General features: G+C 44.4%; 1 protein-coding gene across 5 annotated transcripts in view; it reads left to right on the plus strand.

The window, feature by feature from the left end:
- The first annotated feature begins 745 nt into the window (after positions 1-745).
- ZC3H18 (zinc finger CCCH-type containing 18) overlaps positions 746-24,832 on the plus strand; it is a 62,788-nt gene continuing 38,701 nt past the window's right edge. For 3 of the 5 annotated variants that reach the window (XR_008425670.2, XM_053914777.2, XM_053914778.2), the window contains exons 1-4: positions 746-922; positions 7,562-8,160; positions 16,972-17,056; positions 17,840-17,911. Coding sequence is in view for 4 of the 5 variants with exons in the window: in XM_053914777.2 (XP_053770752.1) it covers positions 7,576-8,160; positions 16,972-17,056; positions 17,840-17,911 (742 nt within the window). In the remaining variant the exon portion in view is untranslated. The remainder of the gene's footprint in view (positions 923-7,561; positions 8,161-16,971; positions 17,057-17,839; positions 17,912-24,832) is intronic. The other 2 variants (XM_053914779.1, XM_053914780.1) reach the window with 1 other exon arrangement.

Consider the following 24,832-nt stretch of genomic DNA (forward strand, 5'->3'; position numbering starts at 1 on the left):
TTTCAGAGAGAGAGGAAGAAAGAGAGCCATCCATATGTTCCAGTTATTTATAGAGCCATGACTGGGGATCGAGCCTGCAACCTTGACATATCAGGACAATGCTCTAACCAACTGAACTATCCAGCCAGGTCTCAATATCTCTTTTTTAAAGATTTTTATTTTTATTTATTTCCAGAGAGGGGGGAAGGGAGCAAGTAAGAGAGGGAGAGAAACACCCATGTGCAAAGCACTGATAGGTTGCCTCTCACACGTCCCCAACTGGGGACCTGGCTTGCAACCCAGGCACGTACCCTGACTGGGAATTGAATCAGTGCCCATTCAGATCGCAGGCCAGCGCTCAATCTACTAAGCCAGTATTTCAAAAATGATTAATTTCTTGTTGGGTGCTTAAGTTTCAGAGAACGGGAGCTCCCTACTCCAACAGAAGCAATTCAAATTGCAAACCCCCTTGGCGAAACCACCCATCTCTGAGAAGAGCAAACTGCCCTAACCCAAAAGCAAATACGGGAGGCGGGAACTCGATACGTCACGTGACCGCGCGACGCATTAAGCCCTCCCCGCAAAAGTGATCGTGCGGTTGGCGACGAGCCGGCTCAGATCCAACAACAGCGGCCGAGCCTGATGCGGCGCTTGCGCAGTGATGGGCTCGGGAGGGGCGGGGGTGGGGGCGCGCCGCGCGGGGGCCGGAAGGAAGTGGTAGGAAGGCGGGGCAAGAGAGGGAAGCCCGCCGTCCGGCAGGACGACTGTCGCGGCCTGATGACGTAGCACAATGGCCGGCCCCCGCGGGTAGTGGAGCCCGTTTGTTCCGCCCGTGTCGCGCCTCTAGCCGGATCCTGTAAGGAGCGGAAGGGCCGAGGGACGTCTTCCCCGCGCCGCCCAGACCCCAGCGGAACCGTGGCCCCCTCCCCGCCCTCGCGCTGAGGTAGGCGGCGGGGTGGCTGGGTCGGCGGGGAGGAGGCCTAGGCGGCTCGGCGGGGAGCGTGGTGGCGGCGGCGCGGAGCCCAGGCCCGGGAGCTTGCTGCCGCCGTCTCCAGGCTGCTCACCCCCCCCGGACCGAAGCGTGGCTCTTGGACCCGGAGTAGAGGATACTGAGGTAGCATTCCGTCCGCGGCGAGCCGGCCCGGGGGACCCTGGAACCTCTTATTAGAGTCCGAGCTCCCCTCGGTTGCCTCCGCGCCCCGCGTTGGGAGTTGATTCTCCTAAAGCTGTCATTTCTCTTCCGGGACATTAGCATGGCACATGTTTGCAGCCCACGTAGGTGGTTCGGGGGAGGCACGCAGGTTCGTTCTCCGGAGGCAGCCAGCCCGGACTGAGATGGGCTCTTCGGGAACTTTGAGCTCTCTGGAGCCTCCTGGAACTTGCTCTTAGCTTCCCGTTGTGCACAGGTTGGGCGTACTGGCTGTGCCCCAAGACGCACCCCACTCTTAGAAATATGTAATTTTCTTGCCCCTTTGGTCAGGAGCCCAAAGAATGCCTGTTCTTGTTATAAACTCACTGCAGCTACGATGCTGGAAGAACCTACTTCCAGTCTTGCTCCTGCTAAAACTTAAGTTTTTCAAAGTACTATATGACAGCCGAGTTTGCGGGATAAAGTCGTTGATCGTTTTAAATACCAGCAAACACAATTGCAAGAGTTGGTCAGTCTTCAGATCCATTTGGGGAGAATGGAAGAGGGTGTTAGACGTGTGAAGTACTGTTTAGGGGCATAGCAAGGGGTCTCGTTATTTCTCCCTGGAGATTCACCTTCATTGTATATCCTGTGGAGTGGTCCTTGTCCAGAGCAGAGGTTGGGATTATCAGTATGAACCTGGACACAGGCTGATTCCCATTTCCAAGCCCTGGGAAGGGAGTCTTTGTCTGATAATTTTACAGTCTGAGATGTGTGAGCCCAGCCAGCTCTGGAAATCAATCAAATGTATCCCTAAGGCTGGAACTCCTCTCTAGTTTTGGGGGGAAATGCTCAGACTCTGTATGAAAGCTTTGTGGAATCATTCCAGAACGCAAACAGGTGAGCTGTGGCCTTGCTCATGTTTAAAACTTTTTTTAAAAAAACTTTTCCAACAGCTACAGATCATTTCAAGGTGAGTGCTTCCTCTCTGAGGGTTTTTTTTTTTTTTTTTTTGGTGGTCAAACTTAGTTGGGGGTGTTGTCTTTCACCAACCATGCCACCCTTCCTTTGGATTTTGTAAGTATATGAAGTTATGAATGAGAAGTTTAACGAAATGTACCAAAACTGAGGCATTCAGACAGGAACTGCTCTATTTAAAGTTGTTAACATGAGAGGTTATGATTCAAAACTTGCGAATTCCTGTTTTGATAAACACATAAGACATTTGAGAAAATCTATCTTTACTGAATAGTTACACCCTATGTTTGACCCCAAATTGTCTTGCCTATCTTTGTAACTCACCTCACTTCACTTACCAGACCAGGAATGTCTTCCTGCCATTTCTCAAAGCAGCGCACCTTGAAAGGAGGAAGATTTGCTTCCACTGAAAGCACCGAGAGAGTGTTCTGCAGGTTCTAAAGATCACTCAAAAGAGACATTCCCAAAATGTTCTGTGCTTTAGCAGTGCTGTTGGAATCAGTGTGCAGCCTTCTAGAGTGATTGCTGGAACATGAGACAGTAGCCACTATGCTTGAGTTCTGGTATAGACTTCTAAAAATTAGGCACTTACTTCGAATTTACTTCTGGTATGCAACAGGTCGTTTAACAGGTAACAAGATTTTGTCATTCTTTCATTCAACAAACATCAGTTACCATCTGCCAAATGCACTAGGTAGTGGAAGCACAGTGATGAATATTTATTATTCTGTTCTCTGGGCAAGTTCACGATTTTACGGATAAAAGGATTAAAGAATTCGTTCTAAACTTTGCCAAGAATCCTCAATTACCGGGTGATTGTGTGAGAACAAACTGAGTAAAATCTGTGCACCTGGCAGTTGGCGAAGACATAACCAGAGGACCCTCCATTTCATTGGCTACACTTAACAGGCTACATGATTTTCTTAGCACCTAACATAGATCACACACTCAGATATTTGCCAAATTGAATTAATCTCAAGTTATTTTAGAACACGGGTGCACAGAGAGACAGTTAACCTGCCTAGAGCACGCCCTGGAATGCAAGCCATCTTCTGACACTCCTCTTCAGTGCAGTGCGTTGTTAACTCAGGTTACTTCTAATAACAGGGAGCCCTTTCTCATATTTCCACCTGCAAGGCTGAAGCAGCCTCAGATTGTGAGTTCCCAGGTGATCTCACAGGGCCTCCTTGAGTGACTGGATATCCCCGTGTGCCTTGGACAGCCCTTATTCATGCTTGATGTAATTGTTAACAGTGCCTCCTTCCAGTCTGTGTCAAACATGTCCCAGTTTAAACAGTAAATTACATGGGAGCTCTGCTGCTAAGTGCCACATGTTTGTTTGCTGAGCCTAGGGAACATATAGAGGTGAGTGAATCTGAGTCCTCTCAGTCACTTTGTGCGGGGACAGGAGGGCCTCCCAATAGACGTTGCAAACAAATAGTCTCAGTACAGTGTGGCAAGTATGGATATATAATAAAATAATGTATGGTATACTTAAGGCAAGAATTCTTAATCTGGGGATCATGGGTGAACCTCAGGAGGCTTTGAACTCCCTAAAGTAGAAGATAAATTGTGTGTGTTCAGATTTTTCTAGAGAGGGAAGCCAACCCTTCATCTTATCCTCAAAGCAGTCCTTACTCCCAAGGGCCAAGCACCACTGACAGAGAGCCCTGAGCTGCCCCTGATAGTAGCAGGTACACTCAGGACCTTTGGCTTCTCCACCTCTGGTCAATGCTGAGAACCACCTTTGAGAGTCAGGAATGTTGGAGTAATTTCCATAATTCAAACTGTGGGGGGCATTCCTATTAAATTTTAAGTAAGATTGAAACTCCAGACATGTTTAAAATCATAAAATAAATGGTGTCACAAGTTGAATCTCCATATGTTCACCACTATTTTTTAACTAGTAGTCTGTGTAAATATGTTAACTTTTCCATTTATACAAAAAGGTATGTTTTTGGTTCTAGAAGGACTAAGATAGGAGGATAGCTGGATTAACACAAAACTTTAGAAGGGAGAAAAGAAAAACAGGCAGAATCTACTGGTGCAATATAAGTCCCCCAATTTAGGTGTGGGCTGTGTTCCAAAAAGGAATTATAAAATTAGTTTGGAACTCAGGTTCCATTTTTCTACAGGAACATTGGCAAAAGTTAGGGGTTAGTTCCTTGACAGGGAGCGGAAGCTCATTCCCTGCATAGGTCAGGCATAGTCCAGGGCTCTGGGACTGAGCACTTGAAGTGCAGCTCCAAGTGCAGTCCTGCAATAGCCACTCAGTGGCCACGTGGCCTGGGTTTCCTTTATCTATGAAGGTGACCATCACTTATTTGGAAGGTCGATGTGAGGAAATTGGTCAAGCGCCTGACTCAGAGTGGTGTTCTCACAGTGGATGGTGGTAGCTGTTGAATTTTTGCAGAAGTTGTTTTAATAATACAGTCTTGCATTAAGTAGATTATCAGGTATTTGCTGAATGAAACAGTGAATGAATTACTCCTGAGTGCACCAAGACAATTGAACTGAACCTTACGGGTGAAAGGAGTATTGTTTTTGGAAGTTGAGGATTACCTTTACTCACCTTCACATGATGTGTGCCAGGAAGCATGTGAGATCCTGCTCCTGAGTATAATTTATAATTCATCAGTTTGGTTCAAATGAACTCATACAAATTATTTTTTAAAAAAATTAAAACATGCCAGGCACATACATTATCAGGCTCATCTAATTTTTGCAACAACCTTGTACAGTAGATACTGTTGTCCCCATGTTTCAGATGAAGGAACTGAGGTCTGGCAAGTTTACCTAATTTCCCTAAGATCTTCCAGCTAGGAAGCAGTAGACCTGGGAGCTCAATTTATACCTCAGAAACCTATACTGTTGGCACTAGCCCACGTAACCATAAAGGTACAGCGTACCAAGAGGAAACATCCCACTGCTTGCATTATTTGAAGTTTGACACTCTTTTTTCCTTTCCTTATTCTAAGATTTAATTTCAAGTTTACCTAAATATCAAAAGCAATTTGATTGGATCTGAGCAAACGATGAAACCAAAGCAGAAACCAGTTTGCACATGGGACCTGGAAAAGGACTGTTACAGGTTGTAAGAGTTTGTGGCTGTGAATAAGATAGTATGTTGCAAAGCCAATCACAGGCTTGGGGGTAGAGGGTTCTGCAGGGTATTGCATGACTTTTAAACTAGTTTGAGAGAACATTCTAATGTGGTTGAGTGATTTAAGAGGTGGCTTTGTGTCAAGGTCACCATTAGAGTATAAAATGTGAAAATCAGAATTTGTTTGGTTTCAAGTAGTGATGTATAAGGCTCAGTAATCAGTTCCATGTGACTGCCTCCCTACAAGGTACCAGGTGCTAGCTTAAGCAGCTGGGGAGATGAAAGTCCCTGCCATTCTATGGAGAATATTTCTTACATACAATGTAATAAAAATTATACAGAGATAGGCAAAGGGTATCATACACAAAGGAAAATCTTATGTGTTTTTTCAATATCATTAACTAAGGGTCTGGGGGGGTTGCCAGTGGCCCTTGGCTGATTACTGTAACCGCCCCCATTCTCTGTCTGGAATAGTTAAGAGTGTAAGGGGCCTTAGAAGCCAGCCCTGTCCTTGGTAGCTTTCTCATCTTTGTGCAACGCCCTGCGCCATAGAAGTGCGCTGTGTGCAATGATAGACTCTGCCTGTGCAGGGAAGCCACAAAGTCGTGGGAGTGGCCTCGAATTTTCATTTTCAGCCAAGTATACCATATTAGGACTAACTTTTTAATACTTTCCAATAGTTCTACCTCTAGGTAGTGTAGTTAGAAGACCAAAAATTAAATCATTTTCAAAATTCTGTACTTAAATGACTTTGAATGAATTGACTGGTTTATAAGTTTCAATTACTGCTAATCATGTAGTTTATTTATGAAGTGATGAATTTTAAGTGATTTGTCCTGTGTGTGCTGAATTATAATAATTTCCATTAACAGCCAAAACAATGTTTTTTATTGTAGGTTCAGAACAACTCTTGGTATGTGCATCTTTAAACACAGGTTCTCCTTTTGAAAGCATACATTTTAAAAATACATATTTTTAATCTTTAGTTCTATAAATACATAAAACAATTACATGTATGTAAGGTTTGTAAATATGTGTGTGTGTTTCCATATCTTGCTGAGATGCAAACAGCATGACTGTGGCATATTTTATTTTAAATAAAAAATTTGGAAGAATCAGGTGACCACTGAACTCTTCACTATCACTATTATTGCACACTAATTCAGTGGTGGTGACTTGCTGCACCTTTCATTGGTGAATGGTGTTTCCTTACAGACTGTTGGTGTTGGTTTCATGCACTTACGCTCTTATCCCATCTTTTGCAGTCTGTTTAAAACAAATGGAACAATGTACTGTCTTTGCACACCAAGTTGGGAAAACCAAAAAATATTCACTTTATAATTAAATTTAGATTAGTAAAAATAGAAATGAAATCTAAACTTGACATATTGGTCTTTTTACATAAGAAACTACAGTTGACCCTTGAACGACTATGAGGGTAGGGGTGCTGACCTCCTGAGCAGTCTAAAAGCCAAGGACTTCAGTCAGCCCTTCATATACTAGGATTCCCTTCATACAATAGGGTCTAGAGTTGACCCTAGAACAATGGGTTTGAGCTCCCTGGGTCAACTGAAAAAACCCACATATAAGTGGACCCATGCAGTTCAAAGGTGTGTTATTCAACAGTCAACCGTACTTAAATATATCAGATTTTCTGCCAGAATTCTTTCCCACAACATACCTGTAGTAGAGCAGTGGATCTTTACTTTGCTGTGAGAATCACAGGGTACATGAATACCACCTTCTGGGCGTCCATTGGTGGCTCCAACATACAAGTCTGTGGTGAGGCCCAAGATCATGCCAGGTGCATCTGATGAGGCAGTTAGGGCCATACTTGAAGAAGTGCATTCAGGAACAGGAGACAGCCTACAACGTGGGAACTCCTAAAGATAGTCCCAGGTTTCTGTTCCAGGCCCTTCAGGATGACTCCAGAAAAAAATGGTTACACATATGCCTTCAAACATTGCTGCCTTATTTCTTGAATTTCATCAGCAGTCTAATCTCTTGGAGTGCATATCTTACCACCTACCTTCTGTTGACCGTTTGGGTATCACTGGTGAAAAGAAGAGGTGCACCAGGTGTCTTCCTGCCAGGTTGCTGCAGATGTGAAGTACTTAACACACAGCGAGCATAGTCCATCCTTACGGAGGTGATGTGTGCAGGGATGGCCTGCCATCCTCCATGGTAGAACAGCCAGCAGTAGTGGTCTGTGGAGGGGGGCTGGGGTTTGGAGGAGCTGTGCAGGACCAAGCAAAATGTACATCCTGGCCCCCTCTGCAGGTCAGGAGTGAGTGTGGGGACAGGAAAACCAAGGCAAGATGTACTTTCCATTTTGATAAATGTTGTGAATCTATGTTCTCTTTCTTTTGCAGAACTGCGGGTACCGATGGATGTGGCTGAGAGCCCTGAACGGGACCCTCGCTCTCCAGAGGATGAAGAGGAGGAGCAGCAAGGGCTCTCAGACGATGACATTCTGAGAGAAAGTGGGTCTGATCAGGATGTGGACAGAGCTGCGGGGAGGGCTTCTGATTTGGAGGATGAGGAAAATGCTGCCCTGGGACTGAGCCAGGAGGAAGAGGAGACTCGCTCTGATGAGGAGGATCAGGACCCGGACTCCGAGTGTCAGGAGCTAAACAGGGCCCCAACGAGCCCCCCACGTGCAGAGGAAGGGGATGGGGGGGAGGAAGATCGCACAAGTGACCTGAGGGATGAGGCCTCCTCAGTCACCAGGGAATTGGATGAGCATGAGTTAGACTATGATGAGGAGGTACCCGAAGAGCCAGCCCCCACTGGGCAGGAGGACGAAGCCGAGAAGGCTGGGGCCGAGGACGATGAGGAGAAGGGAGAAGGAGCTCCCAGGGAGGAGGGAAAGGCAGGTGTCCACAGTGTGGAAGAAAAGGAGCCCCTGGAGGCTAACAAGGAGAAAAAAAAAGAGGATGACGATGGAGAGATTGATGATGGGGAGATCGACGTGAGTATCCTGAGCTGCAAGTGTACGTAGATGGAGCCCAACCACACCCCAGCCTGCTCTCAGGAGGCGGGCTGTACAGAGGATTAATTTAGCCTCATCTCAGAACGAGGAGGTGGGATGGCGGAGTGTAGGGAAATGAGAGGATTGTTCTGGGAGCAGTCGCCATGGTAATTATGAACTGCTAAAAATCAAAGCAAAGTAGTCTAGATTCAGAAAACTTCTGTCTGCCAGTTGGTAGCTGGCAGAATTTCCTTGGACCCTCACTCATCTGTCTGATGCTATTGATTCATCTGTCTGATGCTATTGATGCTATTGGTATTGGAATGTCTGGCCCCAAATTTTTTTCTTTTTTTTTTTTTAAGTTTCAGATTTTTTTTAACAAATGAAGAGGTAATTTTCTCCTTTTATCTTTGCTATCTTAAATCCTATTTGAGTTGGCATTCAACCAGAACCATCGTGGATCTTCACTTCTTGTCAGGTTCTTGAGACTGAAAAGACTCAAGAGGCTTCCTTCCAGTTTTTATTCTCTTAGGCATTTTTATCTTTGTCTCACAGCCTGTCCTCTGGTGAGGGTCCCAGCTGGGCCAAATAAGACCCTAGTGACTGGATAAGATGGGGTTGTGCATCAGAATACCTCAGCTTTTGAGCAGACCATCACACTTCCTTATAATTTATTTAAATAATCTGGCCTTCAGGTTGAGGAAAATGTAAGACTGGTAAGATCATCTTGGATATGGGTAGTTTTTGGGTTTCATTACAGATAATCTTTTGGAAAGAACTTTAATCATGCTCTTTAGTAAGTTGGGTTTGGGGGGCAAAGAGCCTGAAGTTCTGAGTAATGCTTTTACTCAAAGGAGTTCAGAGAGAGAGCAGATTGAATTATCTGGGTTTTTGTAAAGTCCCCTAGGGAAGGAGGTGCTGCTTATCTGAAAGTCACCACAATGAAGGTGTGTGGAGTCTCTCAGAAATGTTTTGGGTTGGGAGGGAAAAGGTTACTGGTTACATACTTAACAACAGGTTTACTGTAAGTGCCACACTTCTCTAATAGTGTGTTGGTGCATATTCCCAGTCTGTTCTAACATTGGTGGCCTTGCTGTGCTTGGTGAATTTGTAGGGTTTTAGACATCACTTATCTAACTTTGGTTCATAAGAACAACGTTAGGGGGTATGTGGTTAGAATTTTAGATTTTTTCATATCTTCTCATAACTAGGTGCAGATGAACTCTTGAGTTAATAAACCTTGTTTGAAATACTATCTTATTCGAGAAGGTGTTGTTGGGACCTTGTCATGCAGGTTCCCTTTGGTTTTGCCAGCTGTGCTTCTCTCCCACTTCAGGGAAGTTCAGCTCTACCACAGGGTTGGCAAAGGGGAAGATGGTGCCATGACACTCGAGTTCATCAATTCAGGTGAAATTTTGAGCAGAAACAGTCATTGGTTGAGATTGTCTGTGAATTTGGTTTTTCGGCCAGCAGGGAATGTTAGGGTAGGGGGTCCTGATTGTGGTCCAAGGGTTATGGACAGTTCATTTCTCATTAAGAGAGGACCAGTTGCAAACTTATTTTTAAAGATTTTATTTATTTATTTTTAGAAAGAGGGGAAGGGAGGGAGAAAGAGAGGGAGACAAACATCGATGCGTGAGTGATATATTTACCAGTTGCCTCGCATATCCCCAACTGGGGACCTAGCCCACAACCCTGGCATGTTCCCTGACCAGGGGTCAAATTGGCGGCCTTTCGGTTTACGGGATGACGCCACCCAGCCCACTGAGCCACACCAGTCAGAGCACAAACCCTTTGTGATTCACCTGCTGAATAAGCCTTAAGAGGAAATTCATGTACTCTTCTGCCTTTCCATGGTCATATGGGGTCAAGTGTATCCCTGCCAGTCCTGGAGTACCTTGGCGTCATTTCACCAGTGGGCTTTTCCATGGCACTTAGATATGGTGATATGGGGCATGCAGTTGAATTGAACTATCCCTAAAAAACACCCATCCTCTGGAGATTTGCTTGTTTTCAGTAGAAACAGCATGTGAAATAATCCAGTTCGATTTTCTTACCCACTCAGATCCTACGTTGGTTGGTTGGTTGTTGGTTGTTGTGGCTTGTTTTGCCCTGCTTGGCACCCTCTCTTGAGGGGCCCCACAGTTGGAAACAGCCCACTGCTGAGGAGACTTCGAGAGCACAGTTTGTTTTAGTTGCAGGAGGTGTTTTCTTTCCCACACTATAGCCCGCCCCTCCTACTGAAGCCACCCCTGCAGGTCTGTTTTCTTGGACACAGCACTGGAGGGCCCTACATTGTGTCAGGCTCATCCCCCTGCGCTGAGGAAGTAACAGGGTGGAGCGGAGCCTGCCCTACCTGAGGGACAGGCAGACCTCACCACGGTGCGGAGGTGCACTGTAAATGGTGGCTTGGGCCTTCACATGAGCACACCTTCCCTGAGGAGTTCCTCTGTTCGCCTGACTTCTTTCTGGTTTCCTCTCCATCCTTTAAGTCAGGGGTGTCAAACTCATTTTCACTGGGGACCACATCAGCCTCGCACTTGCCTTCAAAGGGCCAAAATAATTTTAGGACTGTATAAATTTAACTACTCCGTAACTGTTAAGGAGTTGAAATTACATTTGGCCCTTTGAAGGCAACCGCAAGGCTGATGTGGCCCCTGGTGAAAATGAGTTTGACATCCCTGCTGCTTTGAATGTTGATGTAAATGTCACCTTTACCTGGGCTCTACCTCCTGACCCTGCCTCTCTGTTGTATTTGGCACCTTTGTTATACTTCCACAGTTAAATTAACTGGATCGTCAGTGTGTTCCCATCGTTTTCCACCACCCTCTTCTTTCTTCCAGGAACACAAGTTCCCTACTTCTGGGACCTACTAGGCTGCCTCCCCCAGTATCACCATACTTGGCACATGGTAGGTAGCCAGTACCTGCCTTCTGAGCAGATAGAGAAACCTGTTGCTTTGGGGCACATTTAATTTGAATGCCATTGAGATGTGGGGTGTCAGTGGGCAGAAGGTCTACACCAGGGAAGCCACTCCCATAGAGAGGGCTGTTTAGGCACCAGTTATGGGCGACCAACACCAGCCCTAACCACCGTTGGAAGAACCTAGTGTGAGACGTGTATCAGTGTGTACATGAATGACTACTCTTGGTTCATTTTTCCTGCGCTCTCTGTACCAGCTCCAACTCTTCGTTTACTGTCAGTTCTCTGCTAGTGTGTGCCCTGTGTCCCCACCAATGCTCTCTCTTGTTTCTTTCCCAAAATGCCCTGTCCCCAGCTGCATTTCTCTGGTGAAGGAGGAACCAGAGGTGGGTACTTGAGTCTACAAGCAGCCTGTTTCCAGTGGGCCTTTGGTCTGGTCCCCTTTAGCTGGAATCCCTACAAAGTAGCTTCTGGTTCTAATGGAAATTACACATCACAGAGGGCTTTTTCCCCATGGCTTTCAAGTGCAGCTCCGGTATCAGGTGAACCTCCTAGATATGTTTATAGGGAGATTACATGTATTCGGTGAGGCCCCTGAGTGGTTCCGTGTCCGGCAGGTGTCCTGCCAGCCTGGCTGCAAACTTAGGGTTCAGAGGGCCTCTCCTGCACGCATGAGCTACTCCAACCCTCCCTCAGAGTCTGGCCCTGCGTGGCTTGGAACAGTTGGGTCGAAGAATCTAGATTGCCATGTGACGTGTCCTCCTGTACCTGAGGAGCTCTTCCCTTCTGTCGGGTGCATCATCTTGCTTTTCCCTTTATATTTTGTGTCACTGAGACAGATGAACTGATTTGAGAGGGAGTTATCCACACCCACCCCAACTTTTCCTCTCTCAGAAGTTTTCTCGATGTACAGTAAACTCTTGACATTCTTTTGTCTTGAACCACACAATTTATGACTACGGTCTTGAATTACCTTTATAATGTTCTTGGTGTGCTACCAGACAGTTTTCAGATATAAATGGCTTTCTGGAAGTGTTGTAGTAGGGGTGGATTTTGCACACAGGGTTGGGGCCAGTTTCTAGTACCCTGGTTATGTGGAGTGGGGTCGGAGGGTCCCTAACAACTGAACCTAGTATGAGCTTTATTTAATCATTAGTCTATTACCTATCAGGAAGCCACATTTAAGAAAATCAGATGCATTGGTGTGTCTCAGAAGAGTGAGCTGGGCCGCTGTAATCAACTCCAACTGTGCGAGGGTCTTCCTTTCTACTGAGCCTCTAGTTATATTGCCAGAAAGATTTGTGTTTGATGAGCAAATATGAGCAGATAGAACAACCTTCGTAGATCTTTGATTCACCTTTATAGATCAGTTGCCTCTTGCACAGCCCCCACTGGGGACCTGGCCTGCAACCCAGGCACATGCCCTGACTGGGGATCAAACCGGCGACCTTTCGGTTCGCAGGTGGGTGCTCAGTCCACTGAGCCACACCAGCCAGGGCTACTTGGTTCTGTTTTTATAGGCTTGCTTACTCAGTTAACAGAACTTTGACAACCTATAATATATCATCCTTTTGGGGTATGCATTTTATTCCATTCTTTTCATCCATGATTCTCTCTCTGGTAGAGTGGCCTCTCACACAGCAGGACACATCCTAAGTGGACAGTCCATGTGATTTCTTGTTTAGAAGTGGTAGCTCTCAGACCACCTGCATACAAAAATACTTTGAAGCATTTTCTTTGCAGGTGGTATTTTATATTTTCTTCTATTCAAATATAGATGTTCCTTTTACGTGTGGATGTATACTGTCGTTAAAAAAAGGTTCCCTTCAGCAAACCTTCATGGCTGAGGGTTTACTGTCTGTGAGGCCCACTCCTTTCAGGTGGTACGTTTCCTGTGTTCACTCTCCTCCAAGTCACTTAGGTGAGGGACGGCATTAGTCCCCTCTCCGAAGCATAGGAAGCTGGTGCCACATTTGAAAAGAGCCCATTCGTTATCTGCTGCCTGAATGACTGGTCAACACAGCCATGTGAGTAAGCACAGGCCACAGTCCTTACTCTGGGTCAGGAGGGCCCAGAAAGCCCAGAACCTCTTGAGAATGGGAAAGGTTTTTTTCACAGCTGACACCAGGTTGTTTGTGGTCCTGTGTATGACACACTCTTCCCACAGAAAGATTACTGTGACCGTTAAAAGGTGCTGCTTCAGACCCCACTATATCACCTTTCTAAAAACCAAAACATTTCTGAATTCCCAGAACATCTGGCTGCAAGGATTTGGGGTAAGGGATTATAGACCTGAACCATTAACCCGTTTTACGGACGCAGGATCCAGGGTTTAAGGAGGTTGTGGTTGACCCAGGTGGCAGTGTCAGGGTGGCAACTTAGACCTGGATTGTGGTGCGTGTGTTCATACGCCATGTCTGCTTCCAGGCACGGCAGCACCACACGGTGACCGTCTTCCTTATCTGCTGTTGCCGTGGGAGCTGTGGGGTTGGAAACAACTTCTTATATGATTGGTATATGTGCCTTTTGTAAGGAAAATAAAAACATGCTCAAAGAAGAAAGTAAAAATGACTTATGCTACCAGTGCTCAGAGATAATTGTATCCCGGCATATTGCCTCTGAGGTATTTTTCCATTAGTGATAACTCATTGAGTGCGCTCTGCTCATGGGGTTTTGGGATTGTTTTTTTACATGCACCCAACCCAGGACCAAATCCGCAACCCAGGCATGTGCCCTGACTGGGAATCAAACCAGGGTGACCTTTCAGTTTGCAGGACAGTGCCCAACCAATTGAGCCACCCCAGCCAGGGCTCACTGCTCATGTTTTATGTGAAGCACTACATGAGCGCTCTGAATGTAGTCCTGTTCTGCTAGAGGAAACCAGAGTTCAGCGTGGAGGGATGTGTCCACAGTCACTCAGAATTTGAACTCAGGCCTTTTGTCCAGTTGTATGTATTTTATAAAAGCATTGAAGTTGGATATGCTCCGTGCATATTGACCCTGAGGAAGTGCTGATAGAGGTATGCCAATGAGCCATGACTGTTCCTTCGATTTGTGAACTGTAGAGGGCCTTGAACACTCCTCCAAGTTAGATTATCTGTACTATTTTTAGCCTTTGGGGGTGATACTTGCTGAGAGCTTCACAGGTGTCATCCTTCTCACAGACCCACCAGTTTGCTTGTGGCCTGACCACCAGGGCCTCTCCTTGTCCTCTGCTGTCTGCTGCCTCTGCTCTGGGTCACATGGTCAGGAGGTCTGAAGGAATTCCCATACATTACACACTTGGTGGAACAGCTCTCAAAAACTAAGCATTGTGAGTTTGGCTGTAGAGATCCCTTTCTTGGGTTGTATTTGCATGAAACTGTAATACAGATTTAAGAACTTATTTTAACCAACCATCACTTGAAAACTCATGGGTTAAATGAATGGTTCGTTGAAAATTCAGAATATTATATTGCTGAGTGATTGATTGTTTTTGCTTGTTTTTTGTTTTAATTAAAGGAGAGACCATAAACCCAGCACACCAGTAGTGTCTACAGCCCTCTATCTCTATCCTGGCAGGTGTGGGGACCAGATGACAGTGGTCACTGTCGTCTAGGTGCTGTTTTGTGCTCATTGGCTTGACATTATATTATGTGCTTTACTGTGCATTTCTAGGTCTGTTTACTGATCGTTTTTAGAAGCTGCATATACTCCTTCGTATGATTCATGTGACTGCTTACCAATCTTAAGATGGGTAGGTGGTGGTTCTTTTTGCTTTTGTGAATATTCAAAGTAACACCTTTGCAGAAACACACACCTCTTTAAATCCGATCTAGTCACTGCTATGAATCCTTACTTCTGAAAAACTATTATTCTGTGCTCATTATTTCACTCCTGTGCATTCATTTCTAACTGAAGCAGTGAGATCTGAATGGGTTCTGACCTTTCAAAAGAGTTTTGTGGGTTTTTTTAATGAGAACAAAGAATCTGTTCTAGACTTAGATTTGAGCTCATATAAAGGACCACATTAAGGCTTTAATGTAGTGATCATTACTATGAGAAGAGTAGTAAATAGACCAGGGAAGAGAGGTGTTCTGTCACTTAGCATAAAATAAGCACATTTCTCCAAGATTTAAAGAAATCATTGGGGGTAAGGGAAGATGGGAAAATGTTGTTCAGGGTGTACAAACTTTCAGTGAATTCTAGGGATCCTTGAAAAGTGAACTTGAATAAGTTATTTAATCTCTCAAAAAATCATTTTGTTGGCTCTCTTAAGGGATATAACTCTCAGGCATTTGTTCTTTTTACTACAAGATGCTTTTTAATAACTCAGATTTTCAAGGCGGAAATTACATAACTATTATTTGAGCTTTAAAAGTAAGTCATCCTAAGTCCAGGGTTTGACTTCAGCATTTCTGCATTCAACATACGCTTTCCATTTAGTACAAGCTCACCACTGTGCTTCGACTGGCAACACATGGTGAGCACACAAACACAGTTCTGCCTGGTTGAGCCTCCAGTTCCTTGGGGCAGGCTGTGGCAGCCGTGATCAGTGCTACAGGAGAGAGGGCTGTGGAGACCCATCGTGAAAGGAGATGGGGGTCTCTGAGGAGGGGACTCAAGCTGCATTCTAAAAATGAGATAGGTTAAGTGATGACAGAAGAGGGGAGGGAAGGATATGGTCTGGCTGGGGTTTGAAAAGGTCACTGTGTTGTTGGGAGTGTGTGGGCGAGTTCCAGAGAGGTTGGGGGACACCAGTTAGGGAGTGCTTCCCCTGGCCATGTTGGACTGAGCCATAGTCTGGAAGATGGTGGTGCTACAGGAGGTGGGAGGAAAGAGGTCCAGTGACTTCAGGCCTCTGCCCTGTGGGACCTTTTGGATTAACCACACTGGAGTACTCTGGGACACAGGGCAATGAGGGGTTTCGTCCTGGACCAACAGTTGTCAGCAGAGATGCCTTCTTGGGCTGGGGATGATCCTGAGGGAGGGGAGGTCCCATCTAAGAGGCACAGGTGAGAGGGAATCTGCAGGTCAGTGGTGACTGAGGCCCTGGGACAGTGGCGGCTGGGGAGGGCACCAGACTGGTCCAGGTTGTGACTGCTCTTTAGAGTCCTTGGGCTTTGGTCTTCTTAAAGCTCCCGTGTTGTTCCAAGTTTAGACAGCCAAGATATAGGAACTGTGGAATAAGAATGAAAAAAGGGCCTGGATCTAAGATAAGAAGTGGCTCCACGTACTGGCCAGGTGGCATCACAACTTGCAGCACCTAACTTACTTCCTCCCCACTCCCAGAATTTTTTTTTCTTTTATTGATCATAGAAGGGAAGAGAGGTAGAAAGAGAGAGAAACATCGACTGGTTGCCTCTTGTGCTGTGACTGAAGATGGAACCCACAACCAAGGCATGTGCCCTGACTGGGAATCAAACCTGCGACCAAACCATGCTTTGCAGGACGACGCCCAACTGAGCTACACAGGCCAGGGTCCTGCCCCCAGACTTTAAAATTAGAGGAAGTTAATGCTGAATTTTAAGAACATAAAATATTTTGTTCTACATGTACAAAATACTAAACACCCTAAATATAACCATTTCCCTCCCAGAATTGCTAATTAAGAGAAATAGTATAATGAAACCCAGGTTTGTCCCTTGTATTACATGCTTTACAATGTTTTCACTCTGTTCTTTCGTGGAATTCCTCAGTCATATAGGTAAGCTTTGAGATTACCCATTGTGGGGATGAGGAGCCTGAGGTTTGGAAAATGAACATGGATTGGTGAGTGGCCCAGATATGGGTCTTATGACCATATCCTTTCTGGTTTGGTGAAAGCCATGCCTGCTGGTAGATGCCGCTCCTGCCTCTTCCCTCTTGTTAAGATGATTCCCTCTGCATTCACATTGTCCTCTGTTTCAGGATGATGATCTGGAAGAGGGCGAAGTAAAGGACCCCAGTGACAGGAAGGTGAGGCCTCGTCCCACCTGCCGATTCTTCATGAAAGGTAATTGTCTGAGTGAGGGGCCTTTGCATGGCCCATTTGTGTGGCCTTGGCTTTTCCTGGGACTGTGGTGGCGGTTCAGTCTTGTCAAGTGCCCAGGATATGTTAGGGTATTCTTGGGCCAGAGTACAGAGTATGATAGTTTGTGGTGGCAGTTTCAGTGTGAAACAATATTCTTTTATTGGTCTTTTCATCACTTTAATGACTAACTCTGAGGGAAGCCAGCCTGCTCATTTTTATACTTGCCGTTCTAGGCCCAATTGTTTGTAACAGACCCATGACTTTAATGTGGATAGTATTGGTCATTTTTCTAAGTGGTTCTTTTAATGAGGCCAAATGCCCAGGCACCAGTTTCAGCACTCTCCCACCTCTGTAAGGAAAATTACCATTTTTCTGCAAGATGTATCAGTAGTATATCCTTCATTGGAAATGGATTTCCAAGTAGCAAAGGGAAGGCCTTTGAAAGCAACAAGGCTCCCTCTCTCCTGAAAAGTAAACGGTGTGAGTCAAGAAGCATTAACAGGTGGCAGTATGGTAAAATATTCTTTAAAAGTCTGGGCTAAAGTCGTAAGAGATTTGGAAATAGAAATGAGAATTTCCAATTTTAAGGTTTCTTTCACATGTAGCAGTAGTTTGGGTATATGTCTTGTAATTCATCGTTTTCCTTGGATAGGTAGGACGATGTTTTTCTCTTAATTTTACTCTGCCCCTTGATGACTTTGCTCAGTGACCCAGCCTGCGTGTACCGTCTAAAGTTCACAAGAGCTTCCTGTACTTCTTTTCCAGATGTTGTGACACCATTATCCACTCTTCTTCCACCAATATCAAATTCCATACCATTCAGAGACCAGGTTAAAGGTACAAAATATACAATATTCACTCTCTTTAGTCCCTCAAAGTCCCCCTGCTCCAGAGGCCAGATTTCTTTCTCCTGGACCCAGAGTGAAGCCAGAAGGAAGGGGAGGCTTGGAGGGGCAGAGAGCAGTTGTGAACCTTAATACTTAGGGGCACTTGATGAGGCTGGAGGGAGCTGTGACTGACCACACGGGGAGGGCAGGGTCGCAGGGGCACGGTGGAGTCCCAGCTCATGGAAAGGCAGCTCTGCACTTCCAGTGGCCCTTGAATGACCCTCTCTCTATACCGAGGGATGGGCTGATGTGGGTATATGGGAGCTGAGGGACCAGCACACTCAGGACCCAGGTCAGCTTGCTCTTGAAGGCGTGTGTACTTGGCCTGTGCTATTTATGTGCTGCTTTCTGCCACGCCAAAAACAGTTCGACTTGCCTGTGTGTTGTGGGCTCTACTGTGCCCAAGGGAGGGCAGCCAGCACAGTCAGGTGTTGTAGAGCAGACATTAACATCATGAGCAGCAGAGCTATCCTAAGAATGCAAACAAGTGTGCAGTACATTTTAGAAAATACTGGAAGTGTCAGCATGTCAGAAAATTTAAACTTAAGCAGAAGACCCCTTTCCATAATGATTTAGGATCAAATGTCAACATATCTTGGAAATTTTTATATGAAAGCAATGGAGACAAATATGTATACATAACTTGAGTATATTTGCAGTCATTTGCAATTAGCACTGTTCGTAAACTAGGGGGTCAGAAGCCTACTGGCTGGTTAGAACCAGCCAGAGGCTTCCACAGCAGGGGGCAGCAGCATCCACCATTCATGACACTGAGGCTCTAGTCCAGGTGCTGGGGTCACACCACTGGAGTAGTTTCCAGAATTTAGCAAGAGCAGCATGCATACAAATGAAGTGAAGTTGTTGCTGGAACTGCAGATAAGCATCATCAAGAGAATGCCGATGGACAAGGACAGGACACCATCTCCATGGACGTCACGGGGTCATGTCACAATAAGAGTGAGGTGCCTCCAGGGTCAAACTAAGTGCTCAGTTTGGATATCAGGGAGTGAGACCAGTGGGTAAGGTTTTTCTGCAGTAGAAAAATCTGAAGGTAGTGGCAAGTGGCCTTTTCACAGCTTAATTGGGCACAATCAGTAACTTGTTTCAGGAATATTTTTAAATAACACATTTTTACCTTTCTTTCTATACTCTTGGTTTATTCTACAGAGAATTGTGATAGAGTACAAAAGGAAATGGTTGGGGGTTTTTTTTTCAGTGTTCTAGAACATAGCTCCGGCTTTTTCTTAGTTATGAGAAAATTTTGAGATGTAAATGTTTTTTTGCCGACCCACAATCCATTGAGATGGATACATTTTAGTTGCCTACAAGAGTAGGAGAAGTAAATATAAAAATTAAGTTTGTTGTGTTTGGTGAGGATGCAGAGAAATGCAACCCTCATACACTGCTGGTGGGAACATAAAATGGTCTGTCAGTCCCTCAGAAAGAGAAGGATGGAGCTATCATGTGGCTGAACAGTTCCATTTCTGGGTACCCATGTAGGAGAAATGAAAACCTCCACACAAAAACTTGTACGTGAACATAACAGCATTATTCGCAATAGCCCAAAAATGGAAACAGCCCAAATGTTCATCAGCTGATGCTGGGTAAATAAAATTTGTTTTAACCGTACGGTGGAATACTACTCAGCCATAAAAAGGAGTGAAGTATTGATACTACAACATGGATGAACTTTGAAAACATTATGCTAAGGGAAAGAAAGAAGCCAGACACAAAAGGCTACATGTTGCACATTTTCATTTATCTGAACTGTCCAGAACAGGCAGATCCATAGAGAAAGTTAGATTAGTCATTGTATAGGCCAGGGGGTCCATTTGTGGTGAAACGTTCTACAATTGGTAGTGACTGCTCAACTTTGAATATACTAAAACCCACTGAATTATATATTTTAAGTAGTACTATTTTGTGGTATATGAATTATATCTCAATTTGGGGAAAAAAATTTTTTTAATTTGTTAACTATGCTTCTGTTACAAGTTGTGATCTTTATTTAATTGGCCAAATGGACGCATTAATATTTGTGACCATTGAAAACAAAATGTACTTAGGAATACAAATCAAAACATTTTAAAGCACCAATACTACTAACAGTATATTTTTACCTCTCCTATGAGGTCTGTCCAGAAAGTATCCAGCCATGTAATATGAAAAAGACATTTATTGAAGAAGGTGCAAGAAACATTGTGCATAGGACAATGACACCTCAGTCCCCTTCAAAGTAGGCACCTTGGGACCTCACACGGTTCTCCCAATTGCCATCAGCTACCCTGTCGTATTTTCTTGAATTTCATCAATGGCCTGAAATCTCTTTCCTTTCAAAGGAGATTTTACTTTTGGGGTAAGCCAGAAGTCGCAGGGTGCCAAATATGGGCTGTAGGGGTACTGAGTCACCTGGGTGATTTGGTGTTTCATAAAAAAAAACACAACACGTGATGCTTGCGCAGGCACATTGTTGTGAAGAAGCTGCTAGTCACCAACTGCCTGTAGCTGTGGCCGTCTGGATAGTTTCTGTGGAGGAATGTTCAATCTTAATGCAAAATTTGATGGAGATTCATTGCTCTACTCAGTCCTTTTGAATGCAATGGCCACACAGTGCACATGCTTACTCAATGGCGTCTACTGCACCCACTGACTAGTACACTGAAGTCGTCATGTTCATGCATGCACATTCCAGTCCACTTTTGTTGGCTGCTGTGTTACATTGATGTCATGCAAACCATTCTTGTTATATTAACAGTGGCTGGACTTTTTATGGACAGACTTTGTGTTTGCGTGAATCATCAGTACACAAAGTTCTGTTCACAAAGGCATAAATAGTATTTTCTTCAGGCTGTCCTCTGCGTTTCTGGTTTCCATAGCTGTCAGTAGGGCCCAACCTGTTCTGTAAGCCAGGCCTCCTTGTTTCAGCTGCTTTCTGTATTCTTTTTTTAAATTGTGGTAAAATACTCATAAAATTTACCATTTGACCGTCTTGAAGTGTAAAATTCAGTGGCATTGAGTACACTCATATTGTGGCTGTCAACACCATCCATCTCCAGGAGTTTTCATCTTGTAAAACTAAAACTCTGTCCCCATTAAACACTAACTCCTCATTCCTCATTCCCCTCAGCCCCTGGTGATCACCACTGTACTTTCTGTCTCTGTGAATTTGACTGTTCTAGGTATTTAACATAAGTGGAATCGTACAGTATTTGTCCTTTTACAACTGGCCTATTTTACTTAGAATAACATCCTCAAGGTTTATCCGTGTTGTAGCATGTGTCAGAATTTCCTTTTTAAGGCTTAGTAACACTCCATTGTGAGTATAGACCGTGTTTTGTTTGTCCGGTCATCAGACAATGGACATCTGAGTTGCTTCTACCTTTTAACTCTTGTGAGTAATCCTACTGTGAACATAGGTGCACAAATATCTCTTTTAAAACCCTGCTCTCACATCTTTTGAGTATGTACACAGAGATTGCTGGATTATGGTTTTGATTTGCATTTCCCTAAGGATTAGTGATGTTGAGCATCTTTTTATGTACTTTTGGCCATTTGAACATCTTTGGAGAAATTTCTGTTGCCCACTTTTGAATCCATGTTCTCTTTTATGTCTAAAGCAGCAGTTCTCAAAATGCGGTCTTTGGACTCCTAGGAGTCCTTGAGACTTTTTCAGGGGAACCCTGAGGTCAAAACTACTTTCATAATAATCTTAAGTCTGTGCTAATAGTCAGATATTGACCACTATGCACTCACAGTTAAATAATTCCAATTTTATGTTAAGTCTGTGATAAAGCAGTAAAAATTCTAATTGTTTTATACTTGTACTGGTTTTTAAATAAGAAAAACTTTATTGAGGTATAATTTACCTGCCATAACATTTTCCAGTTTTAATTCAGTGATTTCTTTTTTCTTTTTCTTTTTAATTTCTTGCTCTTTCTCCTCTCCTTCTGGCACTTCTATGATGCAAATGTTGGACCTCTTGAGGTTGTCACAGAGGGTCCTTATACTACCCTCACTTTTTGGATTCTTTTTTCGTCTGGTTCTGATTGGTTGTTTTTGACTTCCCTATGTTCCATATCATTGATTCGATTCTCGACTTCATCCACTCTACTGTTGTTTCCTGTAAATTGTTCTGTATTTCAATTAGTGTATCCTTCGTTTCTAACTGGATCATTTTTATGCTGCTGAGGTCCTCACTAAGTTCCTTGAGCATCCTTATCACCAGAGTTTTGAACTCTGCATCTCATAGATTGCTTATCTCCATTTGATTTAGCTCTTTTTCTGGAGTTTTGATCTGTTCTTTCATTTGGGCCATGTTTCTTTGTCTCCTCATTTTGGCAGCCTCCCTGTGTTTGTTTCTATGTATTAGGTAGAGCTGCTTTGACTCCGTCTCTTTTAGTGTAGTCTAATGTAGTAGGTGTCCTATGGTGTCCAGTGGCATAGCCTCTTCTGTCACCCAAACTGGGTACTCAATGTGTGCCCTTTGTGTGGGCTGAGTACACCCTCCTCTTACAGTTGAGCCATGGTTGCTATTGGCAGATGAATGGGAGGGATTTACCTTGACCAGTCAGTCAGCTGCAAGGATTGGCTGTGACCACTGACCACCAACCTCTGCCATCTGAGGATCAGCTGTGCAGGGGCAGGGTGGTGGTGCTCTGACATGGTCTGTAGCTGTCCACTGGGTATGCTGGTCCTCGGGTTTCCCAAGTGGTGCAGGCCAAGTCCAGCCCTGACCTGTGTTTTGGCTGGGGCTGCCCTTCCTGAGCTATAAAGCAATCTGAGATGGCTGTTACTTGTGAGTGGCTTGGAGATTCCCAATAGAATGTCCAAGCTGTGAAACTATGCTGGCTGCTGCTGGTGCTGGGCCTGTGGCTCACTGGGGCCAGCTGTGGCTTGTTTGATAGGTTTTAGGAAGTTGTGAAGCATGAGCCAAGGCCAGCCGTTCATGTGGAAATGCAGTCTGGATGGGCCTGGAAGTAGGGTAGTGCTGGAGTCTCTGGATATCTCCAAGGTGTGTCAAATAGTGTTGTCAGGTTGATGGAGTCTCAGGCATGGCACCCACTTGCTGGCTCTGTGAGGGCAGGGTTTAGAAAAATGGCCTTTGCTCACCTTGATACCAGATCCTTTCTTCCAGTATGCCACTTGTGCCTTTCAAGCTGTTACCCCAGTGCTGGAGCTCAGAGGGAGTGAATCTGAGTAGGTGAGTCCATGTGTGAGTTTTTAAGAGAACTGCTTAAGGGCTCCAGAAGTTTCTTCCACCAACTCAGTCCTCACTCAATTCAGTGATTTTTTTAAATTAAATTTACCAAGTTGTGCAGCCATCACCACAATCCAGTTTTAGAATGTTTTTATCACCCCACTAAGAGCCCTCAGTATATGTCTTTTCTGTATTCAACATGATGAATTAGAAGTGCGCACGTAGCACCTCTGCTGTGCGCTGAAGTACAGTAAAGGTCATCTCCAGGGAGGGGACATTCGAGGTTTGCACTGTGAGCTTCCCACGAAGTGCGTGTTCACTTGCAGGAAGGACCGTGATACACCTGGGTGGGGCAGAACCAAGTCTTCTCAAAGACTCACCAAGTGAGCCTGCTGCTTCAAGGAGAACAGTTGACATTACTGTTGCTAATGATAGAATTAGAGCTCTCAAGTGAAAATTAGAATTTTGGAGAGCTAGTATCTCCACTGTGGGCTCAACAGCTTTTCAGTGTTTAATGAACTTTTCCAAATGACAGCTAGGTGATGTTACAAAATCATATTGGGGTAGAAGATCCATTCACAGTTCAAGATAGACTAGTGCACTTTTGTGGAACAGAGACGGAAACAGTTCAGTATCATGATAGGGTTACCGATCCTGTACTGTGGCTAAGTGAAGAAGTCCTCACTTGTCAAGTTTGGCATCAGAGAACATTCAAGAGTACCTGAGGCTATTAAAATGCCCCTTCCTTGTCCAGCTACATATCTGCCTGCAGCTGGATATTCAATCAAAACAACCCAGCACCACACATTGAACGCAGAAGCAGACATGAGAACCCAGCTATATTCTATTCTGTGTCAGCATTAAAAAGATTTGCAAAAAGGAAAATAATGTTAGATCACTAAGTATTTTCTAAATATAGCTAGCCTTCATGAAACTTTTATGTTGATATTGTTAAATTATATGTGTCGTGTATTAGGTCTTTAAATTTTCTCAGTTTTAATTTCTACAGTAAATATCAATTTAATCTGTACAGTAAATATCAGTTTAACCCATTTAAAGAAAGGCCCTTTTGGGTTCCTAAGACTAAAAAGTTAGGTCTACATTATTTATGAAGAAGCAGTCCAGAAATTATTTTAATTTTTCAGCTACCGTAATGTATTCCTTAAAGAAGTTAAAATATCTCAGAATACTGCTGGATGTGATGGTGGCTGTCTATCCATTTCTGTCACAGTTTTCTGTGACATGGGAAAGGAAAGAACACACAAGTTCTTGGTATGTCATTACAACGTTGTATGGGATGGTTTGATGGATTTATGCCTATTAGAATATGCATTTGTAGAGCTTAGGTTTGTTCTTAGTATTTAATTATTAGACTTAAATATTCTTCCTATCATGAAGTACTTTAAACTGCTTTATTGTATTTCTACAGTCTATTATCTATTCTGAATTATTTAGACTAACAGGAAATGGGAGTAAGGTACATTTAAATAAGAGCACTGCGTCTCATAGAAATAAGGAAGTCTAATCAGCACTGCACTGTGCTAATCACCAGTGGAACCAACAATCACAAATTTAAAATCTGGTTAGTGTTTCTGGACCCCCCCCCCCCCATATGCTCAAATGTATGCCCATAGACACCGCATGCTTTCGCATGCTTGCTTCTGACATTTCACA

Source organism: Desmodus rotundus, chromosome 12, assembly GCF_022682495.2.
Source record: "Desmodus rotundus isolate HL8 chromosome 12, HLdesRot8A.1, whole genome shotgun sequence".
Lineage (NCBI taxonomy): Eukaryota > Metazoa > Chordata > Mammalia > Chiroptera > Phyllostomidae > Desmodus > Desmodus rotundus.